Below are 17515 nucleotides of genomic sequence, written 5' to 3'. Positions count from 1 at the left end.
AACATCCATGATAAGAGAATCATCAATCGGCTGCCTCCTGTATGCACCCCACTGGGGATCAAGACCTGCAACCCAGGCATGTGCCCTTGACTGGAATTGAACCCGGGACCCTTCAGTCCTCAGGCCGATGCTCTATCCACTGAGCAAAACCAGCTAGGGCCATTGGTTAATTCTTATATGTGCCCTGACCCAGATCAAACCCGCAACCTTGGTGTATCAAGATGATGCTCTAACCAACTGAGCTATATGGCCAGGGCCCTCTTTTTATATCCTCACCCAAGGGTATGTTTTCATTGATATTAGAGATGGACAAAGGGAGAGGGAGAGAGAGAGAGAAACTGATGTGAGAGAGAAATATCGATCAGTTGCCTCCCATAGTGTCCTGACTGAGGATTGAACCTACAACCTGGGTACATACCCTAACCAGGAATTGAACCTGTGACCATTTGGTGCACGGGACGATGCTCTAACCAACTGAGCCACACTGGCCAGGGCCCTCAGCAGAACCTTACTCACGTGCACAGAATCTTTAGTGTTTTTCAGTAAATGTTCTAGATAGTCAAGTAAATAGGGAAACAAATTTTCTTAAAAACTTTAAAATGAGTTCTCCTCTCCCAGGCTCATTATCTACAGAATTACTGGCCAAAGGCCCAGGAGGCAGTTGGTTCAGTGAACTAGAGGGTTTCCTTCACTTCTTTGAGTCTCAGTTTCTCTATCTATAAAATAAATAGTACCTAGGGCACAGGTTGCCATCAAGATTTGATGACATAATACATGCAAAAACTCTTACTACACATGAAGCCACACAATAAGATTCAATAAATGTCAGTTTCTAGTAATAATAGAAATGCTTTTACCACTATGCTTAGGAGATAGGGAGTTCCCCACACAAGAGGTGATCAAGCACAAACTGGTGGGAGGCTGCGGAGAGGACTTGAGCACTAGACATATAATTGACTAAATCCATGGTCGGCAAACCGCGGCTCGAGAGCCACATGCGGCTCTTTGGCCCCTTCAGTGTGGCTCTTCCACAAAATACCACGTGCGCGCACGTACAGTGCGATTAAAACTTCGTGGCCCATGCGCAGAAGTCGGTATTGAGTGGAAGAGCCACACTGAAGGGGCCAAAGAGCCGCATGTGGCTCGTGAGCTGCGGTTTGCCGACCACTGGACTAAATCACCTTTAAGGTGCCTCCTCCCACTCTCATAATTATGAGTCTCTTAAGAGAGCAAGAGGAGGGGAGAGGGAGAAAAAAGGGAGAGAAGCAGGGTATACGGAGGGAGGTAAAGAGGGAGAGAGAAAGATCACTTTCCTACAGAGACACATTTCCTGACATGTTTCTTTTTAGGGCAAAGGACTAATCTCTTGATCCCTCGTTTCTCAAATTCTTGAGCCTCATCCAAGAATGGTGAGTACGACAGAGACTAATGTTAAAGCAGTGGTGACTGGCGTTATAGTGACCCCTCATAACTCACCAAAATATCTACCCACACTAGACTACTACGCATTGATTTAAAAAATAAGTTACAAAAATAAAGAAGAAGAAAGAAAGAAAGAAAGAAAGAAAGAAAGAAAGAAAGAAAGAAAGAAAGAAAGAAAGAAAGAGAAAAAGAACAGTTATAGCCCTGACTGGTGTGGGTCAGTTACTTAAGTGTAGTCCCACACTCCGTAAGGTCAACAGTTCCATTCCCGGTCAGAACATGTGCCCAGGTTGTGGGTTTGATCCCCAGTCGAGGTTTGTGTGGGAGGCAGCCGATGAATATTTCTCTCTCACATCGATGTCTCTCTCTCCCTCCCTCTCCCTCTCTCTCTTAAATCAATGAAAACATATCCTCAGGTGAGGATTAAAAAAAAATTCTAATTCCTATTGCAAACTTGCAGTGAATCATGGGAGATTGAATACATGCATTTATTGCTATTCCTCCCCCAAACCCAACTAAAACGATAGTAAAAGGATAAAGGTATAAGGCCATGAAGACAATAAGAACAGAGGAGACAACAGCAGCTAAGAGATAGTAACAACATTCTGGAAGATGAAAAATAGATTGAATAGTGACTAATTCTCAGAGGAGTCTGAGCTGACACCTAAATGCCTGTGAGGAGGGAGCCAAGGAGGAGCAGACCAATTTGTGCTGTAGGTTTTCCCAAGGCTCAGGAACTGGAAGCACCTCTGAAGGTGGGAGTGGAGGTGGAGTTGAAAACAGGTGACTTGTTTGAAAGTCCAAATAAAGAACAGTTCAGTCCTAGCTGGTTTGGCTCAGGGGATAGAGCAGCCGTGGGCAAACTACGGCCCGTTTGAAATGAATAAAACTAAAAAAAAAAAAGACTGTACCCTTTTATGTAATGATGTTTACTTTGAATTTATATTAGTTCACACAAACACTCCATCCATGCTTTTGTTCCGGCCCTCCGGTCCAGTTTAAGAACCCATTGTGGCCCTCGAGTCAAAAAGTTTGCCCACCCCTGGGATAGAGTGTGGGCCTATGGACTAAAGGGTCCTGGGTTCAATTCTGATCAAGGGCATATGCCTGGGTTTCGGGCTCAATCCCCAGTAGGGGGCATGCAGGAGGCAGCCGATCAATTTTTCTCTCATCATTGATGTTTCTATCTTTCTCTCCCTCTCCATTCTTCCCAATCTATAATAGTAAAAGCGTAATATGCTAATTAGACCGGACGTCCTTCTGGACAACCTAAGGGATGAAGCCGGAGCTGCGAGGGAAGCCCGGGTCCCGGGTGCCAGAGGGAAGCCGGTGCTGGCAGCCAGGGGAAGGAAGGCCTACTCTTGCATGAATTTTGTGCATCGGGCCTCTAGTAAAAATATTTAAAAAAAGAACAACAACAACAACAAAAAGAACATTTCAGCCCTGGCATTCCCTCCCCCAGTTCTCACAGTCAAGCAACCAGCCCTCTTCCTACCACAGCAAAGTCAGCACCTGGGAATTTATACACAACAGTAGTGTCTTGGCAATTTTCCCGAATGCACCTCCCTTTACAATATATTAGATTCTCAATTGTATATTCTTCAGAGTACTGTTACCATAAAAGCATTGAACTACAGAGAAATTAACAGTATAGCAACTAAATAGTGATGTCTTCAATGTCTCAGACTACTGTTTTCATCAACCTGATAAAAAATGTCTGTAATACATTCGTCAGTTCTCTTTACCTGATTCAATGGAAGACAGCTATCTAACTTCAACAACCTTCTTTCTTTTTTTAAATTTATTTCAGAGAGAGAAAGGGAGAGGGAGAGAGAGGTAGAAACAATAATGATGAGAAAATGTTTTTAAAAAAAACAGTGAGAAATCACTAACTGGCTGTCTCCTGCATGCCCCCTAGTGGGGATCGAGCCTGCAACCCAGGCATGTGCCCTGACTGGGAATCGAACTGTGACCTCCTGGTTCATGGGTTAACGCTCAACAACTGAGCCACACTGGCTGGACAACTGTCGTTCTTCTTTTTTTAAAAAAATATGTTTCTTTTATTGATTTCAGAGAGAAAGGAAGAGGGAGAGAGAGATAGAAACATCACTGATGAGAGAGAATCATTGATTGGCTGCCTCCTGCATGCTCCCACTGGGGATTGAGCCCGAAACCCGGGCATGTGCCCTTGGCTGGAATTGAACCCAGGACCCTTCAGTCCACAGGCTGATGCTCTATCCACTGAGCCAAACCAGCCAGGGCAACAACTGTCATTCTTAAGCCTGAGTATCTTCATGCTAAGTTAATTAGTATTTCTTAAAGCTTTATTCTTTCATAACATCTGGGCAACAAACATTTAAAGTCACAAATAATGCAGAATTAAAATCTGTTATTGTGACATAATTCATCTGGTAATTAGTTGCCCAAGATGCACAGTAGAGTCACAATACTGTACAGCTTTGTTCTTAAATGTGGCCAAGGACCACCAGCCATTTGAGGAAAGTCCCTAATGCCAAACACAGAGTACAACAAGAAAAAGGAGCTATGAGGAAACAAAAACTATTCTTTGGAGCAGAGACACCTCAAAAACTAAATACAAAAACAAAAACTATAGCTTTAGAAAAAGGAAGATAATGCATGTAGGAAAAAAGAAAAAGTACTTAAAAAAACCAAAACCCCAGCTGGTTTGGCTGAGTGGATAGAGCATCAGCCTGCAGACTGAAGGGTCCTGGGTTTGATTCTGGTCAAGGGCACATGCCTGGGTTGTGGGCTCAATCCCTAGTGGGGGCGTGCAGGAGGCAGCTGATCAATGATTCTCTCTCATCATTGATGTTTCTCTCTCTCTCCCTTTCCCTTCCTCTCTGAAATCAATCTATAATAATAAAAGCGTAATATGCTAATTAGACCGGATGTCCTTCCACACAACCTTCTGGATGACCTTCGGGATGAAGCTGGGGCTGCGAGGGAAGCTGGTGCCAGCAGCCAGGGGAAGGAAGGCCTACACTTGCACGAATTTCGTGCATTGGGCCTCTAGAAAAATATATTTTAAAAACCCCACAAAACATAGTGCCCTGGCTGGTTTCCTTAATGATTAGTGCAACGGAGGATCACAGGTTTGATTCCCGGTCAAGCACACGTTACCTGGGTTGCAGGTTCTTGCACGTTCGATCCCCATCCCCAGTCCGGGCACATACAGGAGGCAACCAATCAATGTCTCTCTCTCAAACTGATGTTTCTTTCACTCTCTCTAAAAATCACTGGAAAAAATATCCTTGGAGCCGTGGCTCAGCTGGTTGGAGCATTATTCCATACACCAAAAGGTGAAGGGTTTGATTCCTGGTCAGGGTTTATGCGGGAGGCAGCTGATTGATATTTTGATATTTTCTCTCCACTTCTTTCTTTTCTTTCCTCCTTTCCTCCCTCCCTCCCTCCCTCCCTTCCTCTTTCTTTCTCTCTCTCTCTCTCTCTCTCTCTCTCTCAAGTCAATTAAAAAATGTTTTTAAATTATAAAAATGCCCTGGCCTGTGTAGCTCAGTTGGTTGGGTCTCATCCTATGCACTAAAAGGTTGCTGGCTCAATTCCCAGTCAGGGCACATGCCCAGGTTTTGGGCTTGGTCCCCAGTGAGGGGCATGCAAGAGGCAGTCAATCAATGATTCTCTCTCATTGTTTCTGTCTCTCTCTCCCTTTCCCCTCTCTATAAAATCAATACATATTTTTAAAAAATAAATTAAAAAAGGTACAGTTGCTAACAGGGTCAAAATATGTTACACTGTAACATGGATTTGGCTTTGCTTTCTCTTCCTCTGCAAACTATTTTTAAAATTCCAATTTCAAACAGGGTTCCTGCATTTGTAGTCACCCTGGAGGAGAGGGGTCATCTAAGCTTTTGGCACAGTTCTCCAGAGAATGAAGAAACATGCAAAGACAAGGGGTGGGAGTTAAAAAAGAACTCCCTAATGATGAAGGCTCTCAAAGTTCAGATCTGAGGGAGGCAGATCCAGTAGATCCTCTGGCAAGTTCTCCCAGGTCCAAGAATTCAAATTCTACCCACAGCAAAAGGCTGCCTGCAAGCACTTCCATGAGCCTGTGTACTTTAGGCTGGCATTTGTTAGACAGTGGGTGACTGAAGCTCCAGACCAAAGCCCCGAAGGCTCTGTGATCCATTTAGTAACTTTTTCTTTTCCTTTTGTCAGGATTAGGGTGACAAAAAAACTCAGGCCTCTCTTATATAGTCAGAATGGCCAGAGCCCTGGATGTTAAATTCTATCACTCCTGCAGATCCTTAGCCAAAGAATCAGAAATTGTGTCCAAAATCCTACCACTTCCTGCCAAATGTAGCTGAATGAATAACCAAAACATCTGCCTTCAAGAGGAACTAACTCAGCATACCACTTAACCAGTGATCAGCCCAGCAAGTGGCATCCTGAAGTTAAGAACAACTCCCCTGGGGGCTCCAGAGGAAGGAAGGGCTCCTGCCATGCAGTATGGGGCACCACAGCACCCAGGCCTGCGTCTCACCCAAGACCCTGCTGGAGAGCCAGACAGGCCATGCAAAGCAATGTCTGCCAGACACCCAGGCTCTGTGCCAACCCACTCAAGGCAAAAAGGGAGAAATGGATGGAAGATCTTATGAAAAAGAGCTTTCTTTCTTATTTTTAGCTCCAAGCAAGGAGGGGCCCAAATAGCATTTAGAGGGAGGAGAAGAGGCAGAATGATTAAGAGCTCTGGCTCTAACGCTGAGCTTATCACCAGCAGGCTGTGTGACCCTGAGCACATGTGTTGAACTCTCAGAGCCTCCAGCTCTTTATCTGAGGGTGGGGATCATAGTGGTGCCTACTCATGGGTGTTGTGAGGCTCACAGGAGATGGTGTACAGAAAAGCCTCAGAACAGTGCCTTACTCAGTGAGTATGTAATGTTATTTATGACGATCTCCTCAGAGTGAGCCTTGCAGGCAGCATCTCCAAACGTTAGATCTTCAGGCTCCCACGGAGCAGACTCCAGACTCAAAACCACCTAATAGAGCAATTAATTCTGTGTGTGTGGTATTCACAATCAGCCTGCCTCCTCCCAGGGTCACCTCCATCTCTGGAGCCCAGCACGATTCCCCCACCGGCTCTATAGAACCACTGCAGCAACTGTCTTACTCACTTGGCATTCAGCACGTCCTGCCATATTTGTTCTCTGGATATGCCAAGACCTCAACTAGAGTGCAAATTCAAGAGCACAGGCTGTTTTCCTGATAGTTCCCAGATTGCCTGGCATTAGGCCTTACCCACAGCAGACACTGACACGTTCCTAGAACCACAAACAGTGCCCTCAGTGAACTGTTCCAGCACGACAGTCCCCTTCACATGTTTATCTAGTCGAGAGCCCAGAGTCTCCTGTGGACATTCACTTACCTCATCCAGCTGTCTCTTCGTCTCCTCTTCCATCCTTCGAATGTCGTCCATGGTCAGGTCAACCCACTTATCGAGCCAACAGAACAGCTGCCTGTGGAAGTTTGTAAACAGACGCTTCTCTTGCTATAAAAAGGAGGGAACCCAGTTAGAACCCAAGAGGTGAAGGCCACTGTTGTAGCTCCCCTCCCCATAATCACCAAACCAATAGCCACACTTTATGTTTTAGTTTTTTTAAACCATTCTTTTTAAAAAATGTTTTTATTGATTTTTAGAGAGAGCGGAAGGGAGCAGGATGAGAGAAAAACATCGATTGGCTGCCTCCTGCATATCCCCTACTGGGGATCGAGCCCACAATCCAGGCATGTGCCCTGACCAGAAATCGAACTGGTGACCTCTTGGTTCAAGAGTCGACGCTTTACCACTGGGGCACCTGGCCGGGCCAATACCCACACTTTAATGGGGAGGTGGGGGAGGAGTGATGCCTGGCTGGCTTAACTAAAGCAGTCCTCCAGTCCCATAGGGTCTCTGACTTTTGCCTTCACAAGTCTAATAGGTATGGCTTTGAGTGGGAGGGGGCCCCCAGGAGAAAAAGGGTGTCTACCTCACAGCTAGGCCCTGTGCCCAAAATGCTACCTAGACAGCAACCCATGAGCTCACAGCTAAGCCAAGGCCCCAAAACAACTGTGCCAAGTTTCCTCCTTGTCTCTGAAGACTAAAGCCAAGTTAAAACTGGCCAACAGCAGCTATAAAATATAGCCCAAGAGTGAGGCTCTAACACATGAGAAAAAAAGGCTATAAAAACTCCTTACATGTGCCTAGTTCAGTAATTCAGGGCACTGGAGAATATGGCTCACAGTGCCTCTTGCCTTTTGGCTTCAAGAAAAGACAGAGACTGAGTTTTATTTGTATTTCAATCATAGCAAGCCTCTTCCTGTTTCCTTTTTTTTTTTTTTTTTTTGGCCTCAGTTTCCTTCCCTGTCACATGTGGTGCCCTTGGATGGACAGTATTAAACTGTAAGACAGTTAAGTATAAGGATACGTGGGAGTCTGAGAAATCAAACTGAAATATTTGAATGTCATCTACCCTACGATACAAGTCACATGGGTTGTATGATCTTCTCTTGGGCAAAACACCCCCACCAACCCATAAAACTGGGAAGGCCTCACCTGGTCACTTACCTTATGTATAAAGTTTTCCACTTTGTTCTGCAGGCCCCACCACTTGAACTTGACAGTAACCAGTTTGTATGCACACATGTATGGGCACTCTTTCTGATTTACAAGTTCTTGCTGTATTAGAAACACATCCACAGGCAGGCAGGTAACTAACAGAACTGAGCTCTGGCTCTCCCTTAGCCCAGCCCCAGCCATTGGGAGAGGCCCACCCACACTGGGTCCATCCCCCTGGTGGTGAGGATGTGAACTGCACCTTCCAATTGGGGCCCAAGGGTCCTCGGCCTGTTTTCACAGATTTAAATTTTGCTGGGTCTTCCTCTGCTTTGTAATCCTGAGAAATGGTAGAATTGGAGTTGGGGGAGGGAGGAAAGGAGGAAGAAAGAGACAGGGAGAGAGGGAGATAGGAAGATGAAGGGAGGGAGAGAGGAATCAGATTTTCCATCAAAGTATACTTCATGCCAATCTTAATGCTGATGGCCAACAGAAAACACGGGAAATATTATAAACAGGATATGGAACTGTTACATTTGCCACAGGGGAGTGTTCTGGTGGCTTTCTCTGCCAGGGTTTGTGTTCAGTTCTACCATATGAAAGTGTCACCAGACTGTTTGAGCAGACATGTATTCCACTGTCTAAAAACAATTTTCAACCTGGAGTGAGCATCCAAATTACCAGGGACAGCTTTTTAAAAATACAGATTTCTGAGCCACTCCACCTAAAACCCAATGAATAAGAATATCTGAAGATAAGGGCAGCATGGTTTTTTTTAAATTTTGTTTTGTTTTTTTAACCTCTGGGGGTGACTCTAAAACACACAGCCAGAGCTAAGAACAACTGGCTATCGTTCCTGAGATCTAACCTGATCTCTGTCTGGCTTGTTTCTTTCTTTTCTTTTTTTAAACTGTCTTGTTTTAATAAAATCATTATTAGAAATGTTCAATGTATCGAACATAAAATGTTCAATTATAGTATCCTCTTGTGCATTTTTGTCAGTTTCACTTCACTGATGTAGAATGCAGTCAATGCTGTGCGCTAATTAACCATAATAAAAGCTGAATCTTTGGCAGTTCCTCTGCATTGACTGTGGGCCCATGAAAAGCAAACTCATAGCAACTACCTAACAAAAATAATGACATTAACAAATCACAGACATACACACACAGTCATATTTCCCAAAGCTAAGAAGATTATTTATGTATGCTTAAAAAAAAATCTTCCCTATCTCTGCTTCTCTCCATTCACATGAAACAGAGTTGACAAAATACTCGAAGAGTCATACTCTTTGCTAGCATTTGTTTGAGAAATATCTGTGTATGTATGTTCAGTTTGAGAAGATCCATCAAGCTGCACCCTTATGATATATTCACTTTGCTATATATATTCCTGGGATATGGAGAGCAAACACTATTCAAATTCCTGTTCCCTGATTCCATCAGGCTTGTCAGGCAGGAAGAGTACTGAATGAGCGAGAACTACCCTTTCCTTTCCTGAACGAATACCTCCTGTGAGCACAGCAGTGAGCAGGTCCCTGCACTCTCCACCTGCATGGTCAAATAGTGGACCATCCTTTGCTAGGCACCTGCTGCCATGTTTGTTACTCTGAGAAGCAACTACCAACTTGTTGAGGGCAGGGGACTTGTCTTTTCACATATCTGGTACATTCCTTGCATGGAACACACAAAACAGAATACTCCAAACACAACAGGCAGGCACTAAATGTTTCTTAATTACTGGGTTGGAAAAATAAATTTGAGAACTAGTTTCAGGCTAAGTGTCATTTCAGCGGGGCGGATCACCCTCAGGACTACCAATAGTACCCACCCGGTCCAGTGATCATTTCCAGAGGCCAAACAGGACACACACATCTGGGCCACTATTTCCCTGGTGGTGTTCCCGGGTCAAGACAAGGGAATTCTTAATACTAATTTTAAAAATAAAACAATACCCAAGAGAGAACTTCCCATTTAGCCTAGTCGGGTCTGGTTCCCTGATTTCTGACACTTAGAAGTCATTTCTTCATCTCAGAGGCTACCCACATCTCTAAACAGTTCCTACCTTGCTAAGTACTTGGCTTCGATCTGCAATGTCTATATATACGGTTTCCACGTGTTTCCATGACTCAGACTCCAGTTTATGCACCTGCAGGAACAAGGAGCACCACTGTGTAGTTTTTGTCAGCTATAAAGCACCCTTTATCCAGAAGGGACACCTAAAAACAGCTATTCCCATAGATAGAGAGGTGAGATTTCTGCTGGTAAAGAATTACAAAGAAAATTATTCAAAGGAATGGGAAGATGAATTTTAAGTGGGTACACATTTGAGAACTAATGCTCTGATTTTTCAGCCTAAGGACCACTTCAGCAGGCCAAAACACTCTCGGGGCTACCTATATTATCTCCACATGTTCCCCCTTTGTAAAGACGATAAAACACTCGCGGAAATATTGCCTGCTTAGCCATATACTGTTTATTTAGATGCTTTTAATAAATTAATTCCAACATGTTGTACATATACATAATATGAAATTATGATACAAATTCAAAATGTACAAAAGGATATGATACAGAGTAATTCTTTGTCTTGTTTATCTCCCAGTCCTCTCCAGAGTTAACACCACTGCTACCAGATTCTATGCACTTATAAACATCCATGTGTGAAGATATTTCTTTTAATACAAATGGTAGCACATAATACACACCATTTTGCATCCTGCTTTCTTAAACAATGAACAATATATCTTAAAGATTTTTCCCTGTTGGTTCTTTTTTCTCTCTATTGGTTCTTTATAATGTTTGCAAAATATACCACTATAAGGCTGAACCAGAATTTATTTGTGTTCTACTGGTGGGCTCTTGTATTGTTTTTAATCTTTGACTACACAAAGAATGCTGCAATGAACCTTCCTGTATATAAGTTATTTCGTACATGTGTTAACATAACTGTATGATAAATTCCTAGGTGTGGAATTGCTGGGGTAAAGGATAGATGTATTTTAAATTTGAGGAGTTACTGGGAAATTGTGCTCTACAGAGGCTGTCATCCTGATGTTTTAAAAATACAGCTCCTCTGTACCAGAAGTTGCATTTTAGATCAGTCCCAGTACAATGCAAAGGCCCTCTAAGGAGTCTTAGAGATCATATTTTGCAAATCAGAGACAGAGCAACCCCATGCTGGTAGGACAGAGGCCGTTACCCAGCAGGCCAGGAAAAGGAAAGCACAGAGCGGACCCCATGGCAGGGACGGAGAAGCAACAGGGTGGAGTCGCAATCCCCTGCCCTGAAGCTTGGAAGCCACTGGAGCTCTTGGGAAGTGCTACTTACATTCTCCTGCTGGCCAAGATCGGGTTTGTGCCAGGTTTCAATTTTAATCAGAAAGTCTTCTTTCATGTACTCATTCTGGAAGGGGGGAAAATACCTTATGATCACCAGGCTCAAAGTTGAAAAGTAAAGATGACTGGATCAGAGACTGCAACCTCTGCCTTATAATAACAGCTAACTTTACTGGGAGCCCACAGCATGCTAGGCATGCATGATCTCACTCAATCCTCACCCCAGCCAACAAGGTCTGTAGTAATTTATAGATTACTAGCTTATGCAACAGGGTGCTAATAATTAGTAGTGTGGGAAGAACAGAGGAAGACTTCCTAACCCACCAAAAATGTTCGTCACTACCCCATTCCCCCCTAGCCAACCTTTTGCTGAGGTCCAAAGTTCTCTTCTCAGCAAATGAACTCTTCATGCTAATTACTATCTTCTTCCCTTAGTGCTTTTTCAAAATTAGAACTAAGCAAAGGAGGAACACATTAGTCCATTAATTCCTTAGCAGGGATTGGGTTCCCAAGAACTGCCTATGTTGACCAACAGGGACAAGGCACTGGATGAGGATGCTGAAAGGTGGAGAGAAGGGGGCAATGACACAGGGGATGGGCATGGAAGAGAAACCCTGCTGACTTCATAATTATGCCACGGGTCAGTGTTCACTGGGGTCAATAGATGCCCAGTGGGAAGCCCCACTCAGGTCAGCTGAACTGAAGTTCTGTACAAACCTAAAGGTATGATGTGGCCCACGCGAGCAGGGAAGAGCCTTGGTTCATTCTGAGCATGTGAGAGCCAGAGCTAGGATGCCGTGACTGCTGCACCTTACAAAGCCACATGCCAAGGCAGCTTAAAGAAAGAGGCTTCTTTGCCAATTCATAGGTTTCTCCTTAGGACTAAAAGGATTAAGCCTCAACAACTCCAAAAGTCACCCAAAAGAAAGAGAGGAATACCCAGTAACCTCCAGTGCAGTTACATTTTTATTTCTTTTTTCTTAGAAATCATCTACAATTCCATCCTCCCCACCCCCCCTTGGAAAATACTTACTGTAATAACTGCTCCAAGGCAAGGACATGGAAAGAAGAGAGAAAAAGATTAATGAGGATGAATGAATATCTGGCCCTCAGCCCCAGAGATCACAATAGCAAAGAGTTCTCCACTCCCTGGGGCTCACCCACAGTCACCCTCCAATTCCCAGTGAGTGCATTTGGTACCTCAAACGCATCAACCCTCAAGTTTCAATCATATGAAAGTCCCCAAAGGCCAAATCTGGGACTTAATTAAAGGAATGACACTATTGGCTCCTTGAGATTCTCTCCAGTTGAGCAAGGAGGGGGACTGGCTCTGAGGAGCTGAAGCAATGAGACCCACCGCTCTGTCTCAGAGCATCACCTGGTATCCCCCTCACTGCAGGGGCACAGAGCAGGGCACTTTAGGGCAGGCACATCTATCTGCCTCCTGCATCCCTCCTCTCACTGTAACCAAACCTCTCACCCTCTATACTCCCGCTCATTGTAATGAGACCCCTCGGAAAGCACAGTTCAATTATTTATCAGAGAAAATGACTGCAGCTCTAATGTCACTGGGGAACGGACTAGCTCTCCTCCTGACAACAGCCTGGATCATTCTGTACCCTCTGAATTTAGAGTTATCTCAACTTCTGATGGCTGCCACACTGCCATGTTTGGACACTGATAGGACTAACAGTCAAACCCCACAACTCCAAAACTGCAACTAAGGTTACCTGTGAGACTGAGATGAGGAAAAGTCGAAATATAAGGGATAAGATTTATCTTGTATAGAAATAACCCAGGAGACTATAAGTAATTTCCCTAAATCCAATGAAAGAAACTGGGAAGAAAACACCAGATTAAGATAACTAAAAGGCCTATTGAAATAACTGCTCTGTTATGAACTTGGAGAAAATTGTGCTAACAAAAAGGACATGGTGAGTATCATATCCATCAAAGGAGTCCAAAGAGACCAGTTTGGAAAAACTCTCCAGGGCTGTCCTAGGGGCAGGAGCCCCAGGCTGCAAACGTGGCACTTCTAGCAGCCCCATCCTGAGAGTGGAGACAGCGGTGTCAGGCTGGCCTGGTTTGATCACACAGCCACAAAGGTTTTCCAACTAACCACCTGATTCTGACCCCATGTTCTCCAAGCAACTTTCTCCTTCTAGTTTGGCCTCTGTAAGGACAGAACATGCTAATGAACAGACACACGAGTCTGATCACTTAAGCAAGTGAACATGTTCACTGCATACTGGCATTCTGATTATACACGCTTTGGTGTGTACACTAAATATATTGGCACATGAGGTTTGTATACCTTAGTCTTTTTGAGACCCTGAGAAATAGATCCACTCAGTTCTGACTAGTTACATTTCTGAATCTATGATGATAATGACCCTCATTGGTCCTTAACGCTAACGGGGGTGACCAAACAATCTTCCCTAGTCCTCCCTGCTCCTCCCAACACCTCTGCATTCCCAGCATTCCCTTTTCTTCAAACTGCAATCCTGAGCACACTAAAAAGTCCCAGGAAACGCTTTGTAGTCAGAAAATCAGGCTCTCTAAGTAAGATTAATAAGGTACTTTCAAACCATGGCTTAGTGAGACCATTCAGTCAAGGGTTAAGGCTAGAGAAAGAGATAGAAAGAGAAACATTTGTCTTCCTCTTCCTACTTTCATTCACAGACCAAACCCCACCTCACCACCTCCTCACATCCCAGCCCACCAACAACAGGGGGGAGACAGAGAAAAGTAAGGTAAGAGCATAGAAACAGCTGATAATGAATGACCAGAGTATTCCAACTCCATTTTCTTTTTTTTTTTTTTTTTTTTTTTAAATATATTTTATTGATTTTCTACAGAGAGGAAGGGAGAGAGAGAGAGAGTTAGAAACATCGATGAGAGAGGAACATCGATCAGCTGCCTCCTGCACATCTCCTACTGGAGATGTGCCCGCAACCCAGGTACATGCCCTTGACCGGAATCGAACCTGGGACCTCTCAGTCCGCAAGCCGACGCTCTATCCACTGAGCCAAACCGGTTTCGGCTCCAACTCCATTTTCATCCCACTCAGGAACTTATCCCATGCTTCTTTATCTATCTCACCTCACCCTTTAATCTACTTGGACCAAACTTAGATGTTTGAACTAATCATCTTTTGCCCATCACCCCCCAGAAGAAACTGGAGATTAGCCTTCCTTGTTTATTTTAAAAGAGCAAGCGTCTAATTGAACAGATCCAAGATTCAACACATTCATTTCGTATGATGGTGACTGTGAGTGTGAGGTCAGCACCCACTGGAGAAACCAACCTTCCCCCTACCTCTGCCTCCTCTCCATGTAGTATTTAGAAATTACTTTTATCTCTTTTTTCTTTTGGCCAAAGGTCAGGACAATATGTGAACGAACACTTGGCAGCTAAAATAACGCCCATGTCAGCTGCAGCACACTCCCTAGAATTATTCAGAGGACAGTGGCATCTCTCAGCCAGCACAAGCTGTGTACCCAGAACCCTGCCCCACGCATGGAGGCGTCTATGCTATCCGTTTGCCTCCTTTATGCCAAGTTGGCAAAGGTTCTTATGACGTATGCTCAATACAACTCTCTTCGACATCAAGAAAATTCACCTTTGGCCCTAGACCAGACATACACAGCTATAGTGTACATGGTCTTTTAAGAAAGTGTATGGCCCAGCTGGCGTGGCTCAGTGGCTGAGCATCAACCTATGAACCAGGAGGTCACGGTTCAATTCCTGGTTAGGACACATGCCTGGGTTGCAGGCTCAATCCCCAGTGGGGGATGTGCAGAGGTAGCCAATCAATGATTCTCTCCCATCATTGATGTTTCTATCTCTCTCTCCTTTTTCCTTTCTCTCTGAAATCAATAAAATATATTTTTAAAAAGAAAGTGCGTGCATGCCTCTTTTCAAAGAATTTAACAGCTTCCTGCCCAATGCTTCTGTAGTAGGGATATTTGCATTTTCAGCAACAGCAATAAAACTCTGTGTCACACACCCCAGGTCCTATCAACGATTATTAATCTCCTGATACAAGGTTCATGAGGATTGGAAAGAGTAATGATCCTGTGCTCTAGACTTTAATCATTCCCAAGCTCACAGGATAAGGACCACATGGGTGGAACATCCTCATCAGATACAATCTAGGGAGTACCAAGTCCCAACAAATAAAGCAAGTGAACAGTACATGTAAGCAGAGGCTGGCAGGAGGACACCTTAGCCAGACTGTGGAAACAAACGTAGGTTGGCTGGGGGAAAGGCCACACAGCTCACAGAAAGTTCTAGGGGACCTCTAAGAAGCACCCAGGATATGGATCAGTACTAGCCTGGGTTCTCCAAGAGAACTACTCTGGAATCTTGGAAAGCTAGGAGTCTGAACTACTCAAAGGGAATCCCAGAAAGTCTAAAATACGAAGTTCTCTGTGGAGGTTCAAGTCTTTCTTTTCCAGAAACTCCAGATAGGAGGCTGACCCAGGTTAAGAAAATAATTCCACTTCCATCTTTAACTACAGAACATGCTAATTGAGTGTAAGTCAGGGTTCTTCACAGTGACTTTCCTCTTCCTTGCCCTCCACCCTCCCACCCAAATCTGGCATGCACATTCCATGTGCTATTGAACATATTTGAGATATAACTGATTATAAATATTTTGTCATCAAAAATTGGGCTTATTTCCACTTTCCCCCAATAACACCAATGTTTCCTTTGCTATGTTTTTTTTTGGTTAATCTTCACCCAAAGATATTTTTTCATTGGTTTTCAGAGAGAGTGGAAGGGAGGAGGAGAGACTGAGAGAGAGAAACATTGATGTGAGAGACACATCAATTGGTTGCCTCCCACATGTGCCCGGACCAGGGCCAGTGCAACCAAGGTATGTGTCCTTGACCAGGAATTGAACCTGAGACCCTTCAGTCCTCAGGCTGGTGGTCTATCCACTGAACCAAACTGGCTAAGGCTCCTTTACTATGTTTTCTTGGTGTCCAGGCCTGGCCCTTCCCCAAGGCAAGAAGGTCACCCTCAGGCTCTTTTCTATGACTGTTGCCTCTCTCAAGAGTCCCTGGCCTCAACGCTGTTTTTCAAGCCAAACACAAATATATCATATTAAAACTGGAAATTTCAGTATCTAACAATAAGGGAGTGGTTTAAAAAGATCATAGTATATTCATACAATGGAATACATGCAGCCATTACAAATTTTTAAAAATAGGAGACTATGTAGTGACAGGAAAAAGATTCTTCATTTACTGAGTAAAATGAGCAATTTAATAGTTAATATGATATGATCCAAAATTTGTCTAGGAAACATGTCTGGACATTTCATATATGTGTGTATATGTAAGATTTTAAAAAAGGACCAGGAAGAAAGATACTAAAACCTTAACAGTGACTATCTAGGGATACGAGAATCATGGATGGGCCCTGGCCGGGTAGCTCAGTTGGTTAGAGCATCATCCTGATACACCAAGGTTTCAGGCTTAATCCCTGATAAGGCACATATAAGAATCAACCAATGCCCTCACTGGTTTGGCTCAATGGTTAGAGCATCTGCCCACAGACCCAAGGGTCACGGGTTGAATTCCCAGTCAAGGGCACATACCTTGATTGCAGGTTCAATCCCTGGCCCAGGGTGAAGCACAAGCAGGAGGCAACCAATTGATGTGTCTCTCTTACATTGATGTTTTTCTCTTTCTTTTTCTCCTCTCTCTCTCTTCCATTCTCTAAAAATCAATGGAAAAAATATTCTCACTCCTCGGGTAAGGATTAAAAATGAATAAAAATAAAAAAGAATCAACCAATGTATACATAAATAAGTGAAACAACAAATTAATGTTTGTTTCTCTCTCCCTCAAACCAGTTTTAAAAATTAAAAAGAGAGAGAGAGAGAATCATGGGTGGTTAATTTCTTCTGTTTCTATGTATTTTCTAAAATTTAAACAGAGAACAGTACTTTCGTAATCAGTAAAAACAATCAAAATTATCATACCATCCCCTAAATAAGAAGGGCTGGTTCTGTGCCAGCTCAGGCCATGGCTATGTGGTGGTTTCCACCCAGCTGGCTGCCAAAGTACTAGACAACAATGACTCCATCTGCCTCAGGTCTGAGGGAAATTCCTAAACTCATCTTCCCACTGGCTTCATCCAGAAAATGAACATGGGACACAAAACCCCAATTCGTC

The 17515-nt window shown here is 43.8% G+C and overlaps 1 protein-coding gene across 1 annotated transcript in view; it reads right to left on the bottom strand.

Moving 5' to 3' along the window:
- The window catches only part of PITPNA (phosphatidylinositol transfer protein alpha), a 40869-nt gene that overhangs the window by 9508 nt on the left and 13846 nt on the right, over positions 1 to 17515 (bottom strand). Inside the window, exons 5-10 of the mRNA XM_070394942.1 lie at positions 12361 to 12368; positions 11320 to 11394; positions 10055 to 10138; positions 8253 to 8330; positions 8003 to 8113; positions 6824 to 6946 (exon numbers count right to left, since the gene is read on the bottom strand). Coding sequence (XP_070251043.1) covers positions 6824 to 6946; positions 8003 to 8113; positions 8253 to 8330; positions 10055 to 10138; positions 11320 to 11394; positions 12361 to 12368 — 479 coding nt within the window. The remainder of the gene's footprint in view (positions 1 to 6823; positions 6947 to 8002; positions 8114 to 8252; positions 8331 to 10054; positions 10139 to 11319; positions 11395 to 12360; positions 12369 to 17515) is intronic.

The sequence above is a fragment of the Myotis yumanensis genome, unplaced genomic scaffold (genome assembly GCF_028538775.1).
Source record: "Myotis yumanensis isolate MYYU_CA2020_CCGP unplaced genomic scaffold, mMyoYum1.0.hap1 SCAF_16, whole genome shotgun sequence".
Taxonomy (NCBI): domain Eukaryota; kingdom Metazoa; phylum Chordata; class Mammalia; order Chiroptera; family Vespertilionidae; genus Myotis; species Myotis yumanensis.
This window is presented reverse-complemented; position numbering and strand designations above follow the sequence as displayed.